Source organism: Marmota marmota, unplaced genomic scaffold, assembly GCF_001458135.2.
Source record: "Marmota marmota marmota unplaced genomic scaffold, marMar, whole genome shotgun sequence".
NCBI classification, from domain to species: domain Eukaryota; kingdom Metazoa; phylum Chordata; class Mammalia; order Rodentia; family Sciuridae; genus Marmota; species Marmota marmota.
Genome location: NW_025999900.1, coordinates 32,026,110 through 32,047,403, shown reverse-complemented (window position 1 = coordinate 32,047,403; position 21,294 = coordinate 32,026,110). Strand labels below are relative to the sequence as shown.

At 29.0% G+C, this 21,294-nt stretch overlaps 1 protein-coding gene across 3 annotated transcripts in view; it reads right to left on the bottom strand.

The window, feature by feature from the left end:
- Nova1 (NOVA alternative splicing regulator 1) overlaps nt 1–21,294 on the bottom strand; it is a 136,665-nt gene that overhangs the window by 20,941 nt on the left and 94,430 nt on the right. For 2 of the 3 annotated variants that reach the window (XM_048798725.1, XM_048798727.1), the window contains exons 3-4: nt 10,175–10,341; nt 2,064–2,135 (exon numbers count right to left, since the gene is read on the bottom strand). In XM_048798725.1, coding sequence (XP_048654682.1) covers nt 2,064–2,135; nt 10,175–10,341 — 239 coding nt within the window. The remainder of the gene's footprint in view (nt 1–2,063; nt 2,136–10,174; nt 10,342–21,294) is intronic. The other variant, XM_048798726.1, reaches the window with a different exon arrangement.

Here is a 21,294-nt window from a genome sequence, read left to right as displayed (position 1 = left end):
CTCAGCACTGTTCTAAGAATAGTTAATTAATTCTTTAATTCTTAAATCAACATTATAAAGTGGTATTATTTCAATTTCACTGATTGGAAAACTGAGGCTCAAGGTTACTCAGTAAGTAAGTAGCAGACCAAGTACTGGATCATAGGCAATTTGGCTCTAGTCCTGACTTTTAACTACTATTTTATAAGGCTACTATCATGAAGCCTTTCAATTTTCTAGGAGTACTTAGGGTCTGATGTGAGAAAATATGTTAAATGGGCTTAGGGTAAGAAAGTAAAATTCTGTATGAACTGAACAAGTAATAGTTTTTATAAGGAAAGAAAAGGTTTTTAAATGTTAGGTCTGCAGATCAAACTTATTCTTTTTGTGCTTTTAATTTTTGGATTTTCTGAATATTTATAGTCCCTTAGTTCATTTTAACACACTAATTTGTAATACACACTATTTACTCAGGAAATAAAACTCAATCATAATTCATTTAGCTAATATTAATTTAAAAAACACAAATGATAGTTTTCCAACTGTATTTCATACAGGTTTATAGTAATTCACCTGGAAAATTATTTTATCTATTTTTAATAGAAGTGGGTATCATACTAGTTATAACACATAATTTTCAATCTAAAACAAATCTCTACCAGTTATAAATTAGTGACATATTTGATAAATTGCTGGGCAAAAAGAAAACTTAAAAAGTTATGAAATTTACTTTCATATATGTTGAAAAGTTCTTATTTTAGTTATAGAAAGTTTAAGATTATTATGTTCTATCTTATCTTAGTTACACTTACAGATAACACCAATATAGTGAAGCTAAATTAATTAAGACTGTAAAGAATAATTATAAACTACCAAATCCATAAAGTTTGAAAATAACTACAATTCTTTCAATGAATTAAGTTTGTTTTATTCTTCTCTTAACCTTGCTTCAAGTTATCCAATGGATATTATATTTCTTTTGTATAAAAAGAGAAGAAAACTTCTAAATAATAGATATAATGGAGTACAGTAGACAGAATATAAACTCATAAATGATTTATTATTTTCTAAGTAAAATGTTAGTTTTGTTTCACATTATTGTAATAAAATTTCTTTCTTGTGGTTGCAAAAGAATTAGAATCAATAAGTGAGCAAAATAATTCCAAAAGCCACATATTAGCTAATATGCAAGAGCCACATTTAGTATATGTAGCAAACATACTTCAGAGTTAATAATTTGTTAGTTTTCTAATAGAAAATATATTAAAAAGATAAGCTTTTGTTTAACATTCCAATAATCCCATGAGGTCTTATATTAGTTTAAAAAAGTGAAAATAATAAATAACATTTCTCATCTAAATGAAACTCAACTCAGACAAAATGAAAATGTTTTTAATCATTTTAATAAATATATTATCCAACATTTACATTTTTGAAGAATAACCTACAAAAAGTATCAAAACAATCATCAAATCAAACTAATAAAATATATTTCTTGTTGAAAAGCTTGCCACTCTAGTAAAGTGTTTATGATTTCTTAAATACTAAGAAAATACCAACTTCCGAGATGCTAAACAGTACTAAAATTATCATAAATACCAATGTTTAGTTACTTTTAGATGACTAGAAATGCTTTTTGTCAATATTTTTTACATAGTAAGGCATGTGTCGAATAAAAACAAAATTGCATTCACTTTTAAAGGTATACCTTTGCTCAATTTATGCATTTTTACATATGATTTGGCTTAATTTACATATCACAAACCCTAGGAAGATAAATTAATGGAGATTAAGACCCCAACTCAATAAATAATCCTCAGAACTTCATAAAGTAATTACAGTTTTAAGGGAAAATAATAAGTTCTAGTACTACCCTCTAAATATATTTCTTTGTTAACTGAAGTTAAAAATGCATATAATTTTTTTGAGATCATTGATATTTCTTTCGTAGGTTATTTGGTATCTGGTCATGGTGCAAATATGTGAATGAACGAATAAATCCTTAACCCACCATTATCTTTTTCTCCAGTTTGCAGGCAATCACCCGTGAAAAGTATGGTGTAGATGACAGGATGATACTGTACCTGATTAGCTCTGGAGGTGGTCATGGGATCAGATGGAGAGGACTTGGTGGTAGTTGGGGAAGATGGCAATGTCTGGGAACAAAGCAGTTCAGGAGCAAATCAACCTTTATAAGCCTTAAACTGATCATTAAATAAAACGAAATAAAATAAAATGTAATATAACGAGAACAAAATCCTATAAACAAAGTTTTCTCCTATTCATTCAAATTTAATGGAATTTAAGATCAATTGAGTAACTAATGCGTGTAAATATGCATGCATAAGCATGTAAAAATAAATTCATGACTTGAAATCATGATGGTGACTGATAAAAATTCACATGAGTACTAAAGGTATTCTGACCATATTCATGAATAGTAGTCTCATTTTTCCCCTCTTGTTTTCTTGGGGGAAAAGAGATGTCAAAGAAAAATTTAAGAAGTTCAATGATTAAAACTGAGTCATTTTCCTATCAATGAATACAGTCGGAGATTTGAAGAAGTGGTGAAATGAAGTTTACTTTGGCATAAAAGTATCCACCTACTTAATATGCTGAACATCACCAACAAGTTGATTCCACATGAATTTAGGGATCCATACATAAAAGCAATTAAATTTGTAGTTCTGAGTTCTTAACATCACATTATCTTCTAAAATTTTAATTTTTAATAAATTTAGAGCCCGTCTGAAAATGTAAACATTAACCTCATATTAATAAGCAGGTAACTAATAGCATTCTAAAAATTACCAAAAATATTTTAAAATTTCTGCTGAACAATAAATTTGATAGATGAAGGGTATAATATATTGTAGCATCATTAGCCTGTGTGGAAAATAATCATCACAATATTAGGAATCATACTTATTGCTCATTTCTAAACATATATTCATGTTATATAAAATGTTTTAGGGTATTTTAAAGACTTCTCATATTTATTGAGTAAACTTAAATATATAAAATTTAACACTTTTCTTCTAAACATATATTCATGTTATATAAAAATGTTTTAGGGTATTTTAAAGACTTCTCATATCTAATAGAGTAAACTTAAGTATATAAAATGTTAACACTTTTCTTTTAAAAAATGTGTTGCATGTTCACTTAGCAAAATAACATTGCTTAAGTGGTATCTTCAATAAATAATAGTTTTTAATAGGCAAAATGAGATAGGTTTTTACAGTATAGATATGATTCTATATGGGAATTATGTTTTACCTTGATATATATCCATCAAAATTACTCAGAGATGAGCAAAAGCATAACTTTAAAGTTTCAGCAGTATGATTATTTGAAGTCAAACTTTTTCATATAAGATTTCAAAAATTCTAACTTGAGTAGAATAAAACAGTAAAGAATAAAAAAATACACAAATTCACAGGCTTCTGATTAACTCACTGACTTACAGAAAAAGACAGGATTGGTTCTAACATCAGATCATCTTATGCAGTCTAAAGTATTTATCTTATTCCTCAAAATATTTCTGATTCTTCTTAAGATAAAACCTAAGATAACTTGATGAAAACTAGATCTACTAGTGAGAAACCAAGATTTTTTTCAAATCATTCAAAAAAAAAAAAAAAAAAAGAAAGAAAATGACCTAAATTTAAAGGTTAAACTTCTTAAAATATAAAAAGCTTCAAAACTTTTACTTTCTATTTTTCACTCTTTGTAATTAATTTTTGCTATTTCTCCAGAGACTTCATTATCAGTCATCAAAAATTTCCCTGATGCTTTCTTTTCCATGCAATACTATGCTGGGGCATAGCTAATGACTTTATGCTACTATATAGTTGATGAATTGAATAGTAATGTCTTATTTTCCCACCTCTGGTTTACCTGTTACTATAGTATTCTGGGGGAAATTAACATACACTTAAAAATGCATTCTGTATGTTATGGTTTAGATATTCATTGTCCCCCAAATACACATGTGTTAGACAATACAAGAGCATTCAGAGGTGAAATGACTGGGTTAAGACAATCTTAACCTAATCAGTGCATTAATCCACTGAGTGGAATTAACTGGGTGGTAATTCTAGGGAGGTAAAGTATGTCTAGAGGAGGTAGGTCCCTGGCGGCATGATTTTAGGGTATATATTTTGTCCCCGGGTGAACTGACTGCTCTCTCCCTGCTTCCTGGTGGCCAGGTTCTAAGTAGTTTTCCTCCACCACATTCTGCCACCATGATGTTCTGCCATATCTTGGGCCCAAAACAATGGACTGAGACCTCTAAACTCATGAGCCACAAAATAAACTTTTCCTCCTCTAAATTCATTCTTGTCAGGTTTTCTGGTCACAGCAGCGAAAAAGCTAACTAGAACATACACTTGTCATCTCAGATTAATATTGGGATTGCTGACTAACAGACATTAAATAACCCTAGAGGCAATATTTCCTGATATAGATCAGAATCCAAGCTCATTAACCTACAGAGGCACAAGATTTAAGAGTGCTGGGTTCTTCTATTTCCATCAGAGTAAAATCAATCTGAAGTACTGTAGGTTCACTATGACATCTCTGCCTTGTGCCAGATACAGACTTTCAACAAGATCTTTACATATTGCCAAGAATTTTGTGTAAAAAGTAGTAAGATCAATTGGCTCAGAATTTGTAGCAACTTAGTTACAATGTTGATTTCTTTTTGCCTTTCTTTTTGATTGCCATCTATATGATACATTGAACATGTTTTAATAAGTAACACAACTTACATTCATCAAAACTGTCCTTGATAATTCTGACACTTTTCCTTCCCCCAAGAATAAAAGCAATAATTTTAAACTTCTAGAAAATATAAATGTTTTCTAAATAACTAGAGGTTTGATTATCAAACATCATAATATGATAAGAAGTTTTATTTCAATAATTTAAATAAACAGGTAAAAATATATAAATTTGGGCTTAAAAGGAAACAATTGCTGAAACTGTCTCTAAATATATTTGCTTGGTTTCAATTCCTAAAAGAGTAATGAAGTAAAGACGTGAAAAGTTTTCTAGCAATTATTCATACAGATATTATTAAGCATAAAGAAGTATCCTTCCTTTAGGAATTTGATTTATAATGATAAAGATATCACAGAAAGTTTTCATTTCAGCTGATTCTTTAAATATTAAGAGGAAACATTTTCATAAATAGATAAATGTAAATACATTTAAAAAACCTTTAAATTAAAATTAAAATGCTGTGATAATTGTTCTCAACTATAAAGATAAATGGAACAAAATATCTGTAAGAAATATTCTAGCGTACAATGTTTTGTTTCCTTAAAATTTTAAGTAAAATGTTCACATCCATTTACTGTGCAGAGTTAAAGTTTAGTGGTTTCAAGTTAAATACCATTTAGTAAATCTTTTGATATACATTAAGGTTTATCATGATATATCATGAAGATATAACTAACTATCCATGTAACATCAGTATATTGGCAGATTTATAAGAAATAACTTTTACAAAGCACAATTTCTTTTAAAAAATTTTTCTAATTTTTTTTCATTTTCAAATGGTAAATATGAAGGACAAGGGCATTTGTAAAGCACCATTTTGCCTTCCAAACAAAAAGCATAATGTATTTTTTTATCTATATAATGAGCGGCTGCTTAAGAATTCATTAGACATTGAAGACTAAATTACTTATTACTGAAAAACTTCAAGTATTCTAGAGTAGTGAATCCTTTGAAGTAAAAAAGTGTTTTTTTTTTTTTAATCAAGATTTTAATAATGTTTTGTTAAATGTAGATATAACAAAGTTTTGGGGCATAAGAACCAAAATGTTACTTCAAATTATAAGATGAATTACTGTTAATATGTGACAGTTTTGCTGGACCAGGGAATAGTACCATAGATAAACTCCATGATAAATATATCTCGTCTTCAAGCAAGTCTATAGTGATATACTGTCAAGAATCTCTAATATTTACAGTGAGAACAGCAATGAACAACTATCCATGTTAGAATTAGGAATCTGTTATTAGCTGAGTAATGTTATTAAGTAATTAACTCCCCAACCCTTGTTGTGAGTTCTATTAAATAAACCTGTATAATGCTCCAAAGATAAAACATCTAAATATGCAATTGTCACCTTTACTTTATTATCCTTGATAAATATCCTTCCCTTCCCTTCCAACATCTGAACTAATTCATATTTCTCTTTTGATACCAATATCTTTACTCACAAGTCCCCCTATAATTTGTCTAAATTTTTATCACCAAAGAGACCAATATGCAGAGGTGTCTTCATTTTTTCATAAACTTTCAGAGAAATTAAAAGGTCTCCTTGGAAAATCAGAAATAATCTAAAGTCTGTAGGATGTCGCTCTATCATACATCCAAGGCTCTTCATCTTCTGATCCTATTCTACCTATTTAATATTAATTTTCTCTAATTACCAACATAAACATTGTACTTCTGCTTAAGCAATTGCCTCATTATTCTGAAGAAATATATCTTCCTCCCCAAATCCATTTTGAATTACTTAGGCAATTCCTGTATAATTTTCAAAGTTAGTTAGTCTTTGCTTATTTAGAAGGCTACTAACTGTCACTCTAGCTTACATTTTTTTTTTTCACAGTCTTCTGAACTGTGGAGCTTTGTTATATCATACAGTTTTATATTTTGTAAGTTATTTTAAGCAGTGATATTTCATAAAGGCAAGTGATATTTCATTCAAGGGCAAGGAGAATTAAATGTATTTTGTAATTTTAGAGATTTAACAAACTCATGATTGAATGAATGAATAATGAAGAAACAAATTAACAAGTACTACTTTGTAAGTTGTTCATGATGAAAGTGACATTCCTTGGACTAAATGAGATTTTTTTTATATATCTTAATTAGATTTTTTTAAATACAAAAGAATCCTTTAAGGTCCCTGAGCCCTTTCTTTCCTAATAAACAAAATAATTAAAAAAATTCTGAATTAAGAATTGCATAGTTCCCAACATCTAATATAGAAAACTGGATTTAAGGCTATTTGTTAGGTTTCATTCATCTACCATAGGAAAGACTTGTGAGATCAGTATACATTACTTTCCTAAGGAACTCTACTTGTTTGAGGACCCGTTCAGTTAGTAAGAGAAGGTTTCATTCGGGTAGATATTATGGTCCACAAAATTTGCTCAGTTACTAACTGTATCTGAATAACATATTTGAGGACACAGAAGTTTATTAAAAGTCTATAATAGATGATACAAAATCATAACTTTTAAAGTTTATTTGTTTAGAACTAATTTGACTTCTGATTCTAAGTTCAAATTACATATAAATTATTTTTGATAAGCAAAACCTTAAAATTCTGAATCATAAAAAAACTGACAAATGTAATAACTGAAACATTAATAAAACCCACAATTTCATATTCCACATTAATCTATTTCTACATTGAAGTTCAATGTTTCTTTAGGCTCTAGAATTTTTTAAAAACACTGGTTGTATTCTTTAAATAATCTTACCTAGAACAAAACTAGTAATAAAAGTCTTTAAATAAAGTATTATTAATTTTTATTTGTTTTTGCAGTGCTACAGAATGTGAATCTAGGACTTCCCATATGCTAGGCAAGCACTCTACCACTAAGCTACATCCTTAACCCAGCAATTATTTTTGGTGGAAATTAAAATTTTCAAAAGCAACATGAATGTGTCAATTTGTTAAGAGAAAGACTATCATTTAACAAGAAATGTTATTATGATTCTATGTATTTAAATTTACGACATATGTAAACATGATATAAAATTTTTTTTATCTGTTCTATGGAAAAATGCTTTATTTTACAAATAATTATTTTATACTGGCATAATTTTTCAGAAAAAAATCATGATCACTGAAATTAATACATGTGACTTACTATTTAGAGAATGATCTGGTAAAAACTACTATACTGGTAAATTTGATACTTAAAGAGAGAATTCCAAATTTAGAGTATAAATAAACAAGATGATCTGTAATATTTTGAAAATGTTTTACACCTTCTCTAGATTTTCAAAAAAATTTTATCAGTTTTTACATTACAAGGAAAGTGTTTAAGTGTTAAATATATTGCCCTACTAAATTCAGTGTTCTCTTTTGATAAATTATTTTAAATGATACATTATTTCACATACATGATTTGATACATGAAAATATAAAATAATCAGCCACAATTTTAATTCCATGAATATCAGCAAGGCTCACAAATGAATGCAAATACACAAAAGTAAACCAATCAATATTAATTTAGCATATCTTGAATATAAATAACATTATACAACCGAGGTAAATAAAAATAAACAAAGCCTTTTAAATCTCTAGTTTTCCTAAATCTACACTGACATTGGATATACAATAGTCTGTAAATCTCATTGCCATAGATGAAACTGAAATTTTAATAATAGTATATAGACTATCATTTGGTGGTACTGGCTATTTGTTCTTAAAACACAATAAAAACTAATTCCTATTATATCCTGAAAACAACTGCTAATGGTATCATATTATTCAAACATATTTTAGTTTTTTAAAAAATCAAGATGTTCAAGTCAAATTCCTAAATGTCTGAATTTTCTCACAGAAGTTACAAAAGAAAAGAAAGAAGTAACAGGCTGGATTAAGGCTGAAAATCAAAAGATTTTATACTTCACTGTTCATTTTGTAAGTTCATAGCCTCAGATGATTTTAACCCAGAGGTCTTTAACTAGATACCACCCAGTTTTAAAATCAACTCATCCTTTGTATGAGTTTTAAAATCAACTATTCTTTGTATTTCCCTAGCACAGAGAGAATAGACACTGCAAACTAACCAATGGCTGTGAAAAATAAAAAAAAATAATTTTCAATGATATATACAGCTTAAAATATTTATATGCTGCCATGTATATATTAAATGATATTTCCTTAAAAAGTTAAGAAGGGTATACAAACTGACCCATTTGACAGTGATAGAGTATAATATGAATGATTTTATATGGAATAAGAGTTGCCTACTCATGATTTAAAAATGGAAGGATTTTTTAAAAAATGGTAATTAATAGAAAATTGAATATTACTCTATAATTTAAAAATATATTACCTAATTAGTAATTTTTACATTTATATATTAGTACTATATTTACCTATATACTAATGAAATTATAATAAAATTATAACTGCTCAATTTTTTTCAATTCAGAAACATGAAATTAATAAAATTTTGTGCTGTGTCACAATGAAGATAAATTTTCTGTAAGTTAAATAGCTTGGGAATTAATGAAGAATAAGACATTTCTTTTCAAAGCATAGTCTTTTGATAATAAAATTAAGACACAAATTAAGAGGCTATTATAAAAGGGCAAAGGCAGAAACAATAATTATGAACATAGAAGTATCAAATAAACTAGTAGATTTAAAAATTTTTATGGTGGAAAAATCCATCTTATTTAACATTAAATAGTGCCATTTTCCCCTAAATCATGTCATCCATTACTCAATCTTAAAAACTCACATTAGATTTTATCCAGTAAAATATTTTTTACAGAAAATCCCATACATTAAAAATCAACATTGGTTCTTGATGACACATATGTAAAAACTACACAAGTTATACAAAACATAATAGCTAATTTGTAACAAAGGACTGAATGCTAGGTATACAGATTTACTTATACAAATTTATAAAAATGTTGAACATGACAATTTAATTAACAAAACAGTAATCTATATGGAAAATAACTATATTGAAGACTACAAAATATCACTAAAAACTGGGTATTGGAAATTTTGAGAATATAGTTTCAATTTTATACTTTATTTTAAAAGTAATAGAATTTGAATAAATTAATAAATTAATTTATTAATAATCATATTAATAAAATAATTAATTATAAATCATTATAATTATTATAAATTAGTAAAATTTGTGTCTATAATTTTAAAAGCACAATCACAAAGAGACAGACTTGTTCATCAATATAACACTAATAAATTAATAATTAAATTAATATGTAAATGAATCAATCTAAGGAAAAGACCTTGATCAGTCTTTAAGTAACTAAATTTACAACTGTATGTTTCAAATATACTTAAAATAAAAAACTTTATATGCTAAGACATTTTAAGGGTTCTTTTGTTAAGAATTCATATTATGCTGCAGATATTTCTCTTTGATTTCCCAACTAAACACTCACTTGTTTGATGCGATCTGGATTAACGGTGGTCTGGGGTTGTAGAATGCTGACTGGTTCAGTCTTGGCCACATTTTGGGGCATTTCTCGAATTTTTTCTGCAATGAATCCATGAACTGCATTCAGTGCTTCAACTGTTCCCTGGATCAAACACACTCGCTCAGTAGTACCTGTAGAAAGAACATTAATTTTCAGCAAACGTTCCTTCTCATTTTGCATTAAAAAAAAACTATGAAAAAGGGTGACACTGTAATGCCAATAAAATATTATAAAATGTAGTGCTCTAAATTCCAAATGTTAAATTAAGGCAAATATAATGAATACACACATGCCCCTCTTTACCACTTTGTTGTTGTTCTTTTTTAATTATTCTTTCTTATTATCTGTAGTCTTGAAATGGGTCTTTGGATTCCAGCAAAATGAAAGATCCAGAGCAGTTCTAAGTGCACTAGATTTGCATTGGCATAACATATACCTACTGAGTATTTGATGAAATAGCTTCATTTCAAGGACTTAAAGAGTTTAGAAACTGGTGACACACAGATAAGGAGCCACGGAATCATCTTTCAAAGAGCTTACTTTTTTATGGATAAAAAATGTTTAACCAGATAAACATGAGAGCATGTTATGAAAAATAATAACAGTACCAACATGATACATTATTGAGTCCACAGTGTTGTGGTGCTGGAAAGTTCATATTGTAGACAAGTTTCCAAATTTCTACTATCTATTCATTTACCTTGTTCTTTCAATCATAGCAACAGTCACTACTTGATATTTTATATTGTTTATTTTTAATTTTTGCATTATAATGTTAATTCCATATGGACAGGTAGTTTGTTTTCCTTTGTGCTGTAGTATACCCATGGCCTACTAGGGTCCCTGGGAAGTATTGTACACTTTAAATATTTCTTGAATAGATGAATCAATGCTGCTTTTATTTTAATTTTAATAAAAGACAATGTCAGAGTTAAAATGAAATTTAAAAGTAGCTTATGAAATATTAAATGAATGAATAATTGGCAAACATTAATAGTATGTGTTTTACATTTAGTGAATAAAATGTAGATAAACAATATGACATAGGAATAAAATGAAATTAGTTGGGTCTAATACACAGACTCTGTAACCTGTTTTTATTTCATAGATATACCTTAAGGCAAGGGAAGTAAGTGATTAGTTTTTCAGACTATTTTCTGAGGCTTGCAGCAGCAACACAGTATTCAGTGGTAATCATTTTCTCAATGTTCCCAAATGAAACGCTGAACTCACTTCTCAGAAATAAGTATTTTTTTTCTAAAGGGTTATTAAAAAAATCTAAAGAATGACATTTCAAAGGTTGTAAAAATTTTTAAAAATGAATACAAACATTTTCAAGTACCTATCACATTTCCTTCAGTGTCACTGTTTCAAAATTCCAATCCACTGTATAGAAGGTTTTTTAAAAATTTATATATAACAGTGGGATGCATTAAAATTCTTATTACATATATAGAGCACAATTTTTTCTATCTCTGGTTGTATACAAAGTAAAATACATTTGTAAGAGCAAAGTTGTGAAATACAAACATTCAAAACATCATAGTTTATACTATTTTAAATATTATGATAAGCTATTTTATAGTAGTTTTTAATTTAAAATAACAGTATGATATTATTAATTCTAGAAAATACACAAATAAGAAGAAATAAAAATATATTAGAGGGTACACTTAAATTTTCATATTTTAAATATGAAAAATTCAAGTTTAGGATAAACTAAGTTTTCTAGGTTATAGAAAAAATTCCATGGAGGTCAAGTATAATTTTCATTTGTAAGGACAGACAAAGCCTGAAAAACAATAAGAGTTTGTGGATTTATTTTTTTCTATTTTTCTTAATCAGCTTTTCTTTACTCTTGTCAATCTTAATGTATCTTTATGGTAGTTGGTTAAAATTATCTAGTGTACAATCAAGAAAGACTTTGCAAGATTGTATTAATTGTCTACAAATGACTGTATTAATTTTTCTAGAAAGGATGGGAATTGATCAATGTAGTTAATGCAAAATGTTCTTATACAGGTCAGCAGTGTAAACAGGGATTTTTAAAAATAAAACATAGCACTAATAACTAAAGACATTGTAGAATCCATATTGTTCTCAAAATTCTGATTTGATTAAATACATATGACACCTGACCAAAAAGAGAAAGGGGGAGGGGGAGTGGGAGGAGGAGGAGGAGGAAGAAGAAGAAAGCAAAAGCTGCAATCCTCAGAAGACATGCTGTTAATATTCTTCTACAGAATTTTAAAAGCCTTTTCACTAAGGTAACAAGAAACTAAAATTTTGAGGAAAGACACAAAAAAGGAAGACCCTCAGATATATGACCAAACTGTGTACACAATGAGCTTATAAATCATAAAAGTTGCTGGTTTTTTAATAATTTAAAAAGCTTTTAGACTTCATTGGTGTCTAAACTAAACTACCAGTTATTCATCATTTTGTTTAACAGAAGCATTTACCTCTCTTTGCAACAAAATAGCGACAAAAACTGAAAATTAGTTACATAAGAGCACATGCCCACATTTTGTACAAAGTAAAAATACAGGCATAGAAGACACTATTTCTTAAAGTTGCACTTTTAAAGGAGAAACTTCAAAATTCTAACAGGAAGGATCAATACTAAATAAAGACAGCAATATTTGAAATTTTTTACATTTCATTCACACATGCAATATCAAATTCTAAAAATATATGTTTTTAGAACTTTGAAACAATGATCAGATTTCATAACTAAGTTTTCATGGAAATTTGTTAAAATATATTCTCTCCATGCTATTGTAACCTGGACAAGACATTTAAAACAGTTTGTTGTCCTCTCAAGGGCATTCCATCACTTTTTTTCTGGGTCTCATCTTTTCTTACCAACCAAGTCTTCTGTTCCTATTGTTAACAGAGTAGTTCTTTCTAATATCATAATGTCCCAACAGCAGAAAACATGTTATAATTCCTTCAATTTCAAAGAAATTGACAGAGTTAGAAAATTGCCCTTTCACAAACAATGAAATAAATAACTGGGGTAAATATCATAAATAAAATCAATAGATGAAAGGCTAATGAGAAATTTTCAATAAAAGCATCAGGGTTTCACTGACTGACTTCAGGGGTCAATATTAACAATGATGAACAATGTGAAAATCATATATAATGTGCCTTTCAATGAGATCCAATGCAAAAGCACAGTACCAATTACATATAGATATAAAAGCAGCTGAACAAATCAAAACATTTTGTGCTGCATTACAATCAGAGATGATACTGAAAACAGAGAAACAGATGATACCATAAGGAGGCAAAGATATAAATCATCAAGATTGTAAAATTGTTTACAAAATGATCCACTTTCATCAATATGAAGGTATTATTTTTCAGACAAAAGGGAGACTTAACTACGAAATACTAAGGCAAAATGTAAATTCAAATTTGATTGTATCCAAAGTCAAACAAATTTTATTTGAAGCATAATTGAATTGAGATAAAAAATTGAGTATTAGATCTTATCAAAGGACTATTGTTAATTTTAACTGTGTGATTAAAACATCAGTATATATTTTGTTTCTTCTTTTTCTTTGAGATGCACACTAAAATATATACAGGTTTAAAAAAACACTGGAATTTGCTTTAAAATACTTCTGCAATAACAAAAAAGCAAATAAAATCGACATGGCAAAATTTTAATATTACTGATTTAGATGAAGGGCATAAGGAGATTCATTAGACTATTCTACTTTTATATGTTTTAATTTTCATAATAATAAAATTTAAAAGCCTTAACTAATCTCATATGCTTCTTCTCAATCTTCTTATCCACCCAAATTCCTTGAATGAGTCATGTATACTTTCTACTTCCTTACCACTAGTCTTGAATTTCTCAAATGGTTTTCCCCTTCAATTCTACTCCATTACAATATTTGTTCTATAACTCACTGAAACCATTCATCACAGATATATCTGGTCAAATTCCTTCTTCATATCTTCATGTTTTCAGTCCATAAGCATCATTTAACATAGCTGACTATTCTTTTCGAAGAAGAGTTCACTTGATCTTCAGGATACCACATATCTCTGGGTTCTGGCTTTCACTCCATTAATTCATTTACTTGTAACATTTATTGAGTTCCTACTACAAACAGGCTAAAGATACATCAATGACCAGACAATACCCCTGACTTCTTGGAGCTTAAATTTCAGTTAAAGTAGATAAACACTATGCATGAAATAAAATATACAGAGAGAACACTCAAAGGAAATGGGTGCTGTGAAGAAAAGTTGGGGACAATAACGAGGTGAATAAAGACAAAAAGAAAACCATGAAAGAAATTTTGCCATAGTCACTACCGCATATGCAATACCTAGATTAGTGCCTGGCACACTACAGATGGTTCAGCAAATAGTCTTCGAATAAATGAATAACTACCTGAGTCTAAATTTTCTTATTTCTAGTTTGAAAAGCATATGTATTATCAATTTTAAGGCCTTTTAATATACAAAGTATCTATAAAGCCAATAAACCTCTTTGGGTTTATTAGATCAGTTAACTATATAAAAAGAACATATTTTGGTTAATCATTTAAGTAACTATAGTAAGTTAAAAATGTCTCACAATCACAAAAAGGGCACTCAGTAAAAAGAGTTTAGGCAAAAGTAGTAGGAGATACATTGGGAGATATAAGAAATAATTCAACAGAATTTATTTCCTTTCTGGGGTTAAAAAAATTAACTTTAAACATGTAATCCACCTAAAGCAATAAGGTTAGGAAGAAAAAGAAATATTTTTTTTTCCTACAGTCTTTTTTTTTTAATTTTCTTTTTAGTTATTGATAGACCTTTATTTTATTTACTTATATGCAGTGCTGAGAATTTGAACCCAGTGCCTCACATATGCCAGGCAAGTGTGCTACTGCTGAGCTACAACCCAAGCCCTTCCTGCAGTCTAAAAGTTTTTAGATACTTCAGCCTACTTCAAACAAAATCAGTCTATTCTAGAATAATGAGCATATACTAATGATTTGATCCATATACTCCAATTGTTATCTATAACGAAACTCAGGAAGCATTTTATTCGGATTTGAGAAAAGTACATAAAGATAAGCATGCAAATCCCCAAATCCAAAATTCAAAATGTTTTGAAACCTCAAACTGAATACTGACATGATACTCAGAACTTTCAGAGTATGGAACATTTCAAATGTTGAATTTTGAGATTAGGAATGCTTAATTGATATGGTCTATGCAAATACTCCCAAATCTAAATGCATTACAGCGGAATGTTTTACAATTCTTATTACTCAGAGCACAATTTTTCATATCTCTTGTTGTATACAAAGTATATTCACACCAATTCGTGTCTTCATACATGTACTTTGGATAATAATGTCCATTTCATTCCACCATCATTTCTAACATGCCCCCTCTTCCCCTCCCACCCCTCTGCCCTATCTAGAGTTTGTCTATTCCTCACATCCTCTCCCTCCAACCCCCACTCCCATCAATTATCCTCCTTATATCAGAGAAAACATTCGGCATTTGGTTTTTTGGGATTGGCTAACTTCACTTAGCATTATCTTCTCTAACTCCATCCATTTAAATGCAAATGCCATGATTGTATTCTCTTTTATTGCTGAGTAATATTTCCACAATCTGTAATTTTTACAGTAAAAGAACATATACATACAGTGAAAAGAAATTACTAATTCCAAGTAGCTAATATTCTGAAAGGACAGGGTTTATTAATGAAATGTTTAATTTTATCTTTTACCTTTTTTATAAAATATATTTTATATTTTCTCTTATCTTCATTTTATAAAGAAATATCTTCCTATACATTATATATTCTCAAGTATATTAATATTTCCTGTACTAATATTTCCTATATTAGTGTTTCCTTATAAAGTGCTGGGCAATAATCAAGTGGCAATCTCAAGATTTCTTTAGGTATGTATGTATTTCTGTGCATAATTATGATAAATGCAATAAATTAGACCTAAAAAGTCAAAGGTCAAAAATTTTTTTCTGACATATGGAAGGTAGTCCAAAATAAGGGGGGGAAAGGGGGTGTGTGTGTGGAGAAATGGTCCATTAAAATAGAATACAGAGCAGTGGAATAGAGGAAGGAAACCAAAGGGAAAGGAAGGGAAGTGGGACAGAATAAGGGGAGAATAATGGAATGACTCTGACCCAACTTTCTCATGTACACATGTGACTATACCACAATAAATCTCTCTATAATATATGTATAAGATATCCTAATAAAAAAAAACTATAATAGAAAATCAGTGGAGTAGAGGGAAGGGTACAGGGGGAGGGAGGAAAGAAGGAAAAGGGGAAGTAGGGGGGACTGAATTACAGCAAATTATATTCCATGCTTTTTAACACTGTCAAAATGAATCCTAACGTTATGTATGACTAAAAAGAACCAATTAAAAAAAGAGAAGTAACACAATAAATAGTTAACAATTTGTTGAATCTGCAAAGAGATACATGTTTATGTATTACCTTTATCTCCGAAATTTCCTAAATGTTTTGTAATTAGAAACAAATAAAACAGAAAAATGGTGCTCAAAATAAAACAAGAAGAATAAAGTCTACATTGCATGAATTTTCTTTGACAACTGTAATTCAGGTTTTAAAAAAAGGTTTATAGTTTTTTGAAGACATCTTAATTTTTAATTGTAAAGCATCAGACCATCCATGTTTGTTATAAATAAAAGAATTTGCAATGAGTTGTGTCATTAGCCTCGATCTATATTCATGTTAATATAATTACTTGTACTATATTCTTACAATATATAAAAGTGAAAATTTAATTCATTAGCCTTTTGAGTTTATTAAAAGTAAATCACGAGTGACAACTAATGTCAAACTTTCTGTCAGGTTAAATAACATAAAACATAAATTATTTAAAAACTTGAGAATAACAGTAACAATAAAATTAGCAGATTGAAACTACTGAAGAATTCTCAAACATAACTTTATTAATAATATTTCAACAGACCATGTTACCAGTTCTTTAATGCATAATCCATAATAATTTATATATGAGAAATATTTATTACTATTAATAACATTATAAATACATGATTTGCATTCATTTCTTAGGTTACCATATTTATTGTAAGTACATCAGCAAAAGACACATTTCAGAATATTTATGAGTTTTCTAGGTATATCAACACAATGTTATACTCTTTCAGGAGAAAATATATAATTTATTCAAGAAGTGAGGCCATTTAATGGTCTCCTCTGACATTCACAACTACAGACTTTTTCTTTATGATTCAGTCTAATGTCCATTTTCCTAAACATATAAAGAATAGCTACATTAAAATTTTAAGCAATTTTACAATTTGTATCTCAGAATATTATTCTGTTTTAACAGTGATTATATTTCCTTATGTTTAAAAATCATTTCATGATTTATATAAAATATACCTGTTACAAATACATATATTTACCATCATTATGTGTTATATAAAATGTATAGATGTTTTATGTATTACATAAATTCATAATATATTTGAGAAAAATCATTTGGAAAAAATTATATAATACATAAAATATCTATACATTTTAAAATTTCATTTAATGTTCTCAACAATTAGGAAAGATAATGATATTTCCAACTTACAAATATGAAAGTAAAACAACTAGAACGAAGATTATAGCAAATGCCAAGATAAATTATGGCCTGGTAAATAATTTTTTTCCCAATTACACCATATAACTCCTAAAATGTATCATTAGGCCACCTAACAAACATTTTTTTAAAGAAAAATCATATTTCTGCTTGGTTATGGACAATTATTTCATCTAAGTTTGATAATTTTTTAATTAATATCCCCTCAGGTTTATTCCTTATCTGGCATAAGATGAAAGAAAAGTGACTTTTTTTTTTTTACAGAGAATAGGCTGGCACAAAAATATATATAAAAATTAAAAAGTTATAAAAAGAAGAAAGGTGTTGGTTAAATTTGCATGGGCCATTAGCAATATATTACGGAACAAGTTTGCAGATCAACAAAAGAACTTAGGAAAATTGCCATTAAAAACTAAGTTCAATTTGTAATTGCAGCTTTTATGCTATTATAGTTATACACATTTGATGATACTTCTTTCTATCACACAGTTTCTCAGGGAAAGATGCACTGTTTTTAAGAAGAGGACTTTTTGAAAAGAAATCACAGGAATTGAAATCTTATAATGCAAAGTAATCATTGCTTTCTTTTCTAGGTGACCAACCAATGTAGTAAAATATGTCTCTACTGCTAATTCATAAAAATTTACAAAAGGCCATAACATACTTTAGTCTCAAGCCAACATAGTGAAGACTTGAGTCTCTGTTGATAGAACATGGTTTAACATTAAAATATATCCAGTCAAGCCCAAGGTCAGGGTCTACATTTAAGAAAAATCTAAAAGATACTAATATTCTTCAGAGACCTAACACAGACAGAATGAATGACAAGAAAATTGATATTGTCTAGCTTCTCACACATTCTCTTTCCTATGAATATAAAGTGCCTACTAATTTACTTTGACCAGTCATTCCTATAAATTAGCATCAGCAGCACGGGATATTCTAACTTCCGAAGAACCCCCCAAATAAGACATATCTGAAAATTTTAAATACTAATGGAAATTGTTCTCAGATATACTGCAATTCATCTCCAGTTTCTCAGTTCTGAGGCAATGCAGAAGTTCCTACCAACAATTATGATATTATTTCATCCTTAGTATACTCTTACTATAATTCAGGATTGTTATAACAATCCTAGTTTGGTCAATATTATTACCTCTTAATTTCTAACATGAACTATAGGAACATAAAACTTCCAAGACAAAAATTCATTAAAAGATAGTAATTATATTCTTATATATACATATAGAAACATATTTGTTGACTTGTCCTCATTCCCAATCACTGCTACCATTTTTTACTATGATTTCCACTCAATTTCTGCTGTAAGAAAATGACATTATCCTTTGTGTATAAACGGAAATTCACCTACTGAAATTTGCAGACTATACTTAGAAGCTGGGAAAGTAGTTTTCAACAAATATGGGATACAGAATCAAGTTCAGAAACTTAGAAGTGTAACGGCATGCATAGCAAATCAGTCATGTCTCTCATTCTACACATACAAAAAAAAAATGAATTCAAAGTAGATCAAGGACCCCTGAATTAGAAAAGTAACTCTGCAATTGCTGGAAGAAAAGATAGGATCAATATTTTAACATATTGGCACAGGCATTAACTTCCTTAATAAGTCTCCTAAAGCCCAAGAAATAAGACCAAGACTCAATAAGTAGAATGATATCTAAGTAAAAAGCTTCTGTACAGCAAAGGAAACAACTGCATGAAGAGAGAGCCTAAAGAATGGGAGAAAATCTTTGCCACCAACTTTTCCAAAGGGGATTAATATACAGAACTACAAAGAAACCAAAAAACAGATATAAAAAAACCCAAACAAATATCCCAATCAATAAATGGGCAAATGATCTAAACAGACATTCCTCAAAACTACACATGGACAACAAATATATGAAAAAATATTCAACATCCTTAACAGTCAGGGAAATGCAAATCAAAACTACACTGAGATTTCATCACACTCCAGTTAGAATGGTTATCATCAAGAATACACAAAACAACAAATGCTGGTGAGAATGTGGGGAAAAGATATACTTAGATATTGTTGCTGGGACTGCAAATTATTCAACCACATTGGAAAGGAGTATGGAGATTTCTCAAAAGACTAGGAAAAGAACCAACATATGACCCAGGTATCCCACTCCTTGGCATATTTACAAAAGTACTAAAATCGGCATACTGTTGTGATACATGCATACAAATGTTTACAGCAACAAAATTCATAATAGCCAAGTTATAGAGTTAACCTAGGTACCTAACAACAGATTAATGGATAAAGGAAAACTGTAATATCTACACAATGAAGCCATAAAAAATGAAATTATGTTATGTGTTGATAAACGAATGCAACTGGAGAACATTATGCTAAGTGAAATAAGCCAGACTCAGAAAATCAAGGGTCAAATGTTTTCTTTGACATGTGGGAGGGAGGAGGAGAGACAAGGAGAAGAGAGAAAGGAATAAAATGGGGGACCTATGAAAATAGAAGTGAAACCAACAGAGTAGAGAGGAAGGGGATTGATAGGAAGTGTGAAAGGGAAGGTATGGAGAAGTACTGGGGAATGAAATCTATCAAGTTATGCTATATGCCTAATTATGATTGTAACACAAAGAATCCTGTTTTCATATATAATTATAATGCATTAACTAAAAATAATAGAAAGGAGATAGTAGAGCAAAGGGATGGAAGCCAGTATGGGAGGGAAAGAAAAAGGAATGAGATTGATCAAATTATGTAATGTGCATGTACAGGTATGGCATAATGAATCCCACAACTATAATGTGCCTATAAAAATTTAAAGATAAAAAATTACATTCATACCACATGAATTATCTGTGCTACATTTTTTCTCAAAGCTATTAAAAACAAAATTGTATATCCAAATAATCATTCAATTAATGGGATAAAGAGAAAGGAAAATAACAATATGAGGCACAGACCATCTTTCTCTAAACTTAGTCATTAAAATCACATCTAATGTTGATGGATTCTTATGTGGGCTATTTCCTCCATGGAATATATGACATGTCCTAGCTGGGCAGAGAGACTCTCAAAACAATAACAACAAAAGTCAAGTGAGGTTAAGGAGAAAAGCACATCAATGGACATGCAGCATGATAACAAATCACAATAAAACTGTTGCTTATAAACTGAGATAAAAAAGATGACTATCACTGGTGATAGCCCTATTTTTCACATATAACAAAGTTAACACTTTTGTAATCCAATATAGACTAAGCAGTAACTTCATTCCCTAATTTCTAAAACAAGAGAGAACAATTCCATTTTTACCATGAGCCCACAAACACAATATAAAAGTAAAGTCCACATTTGTATGGGTTTCCAAGGGAAGTGAATTATTAAGACAATGACTGATCATGCCACTGATCACATGCACTATATCAAATAAATGTAAAGGAAGAGTGCAGAATC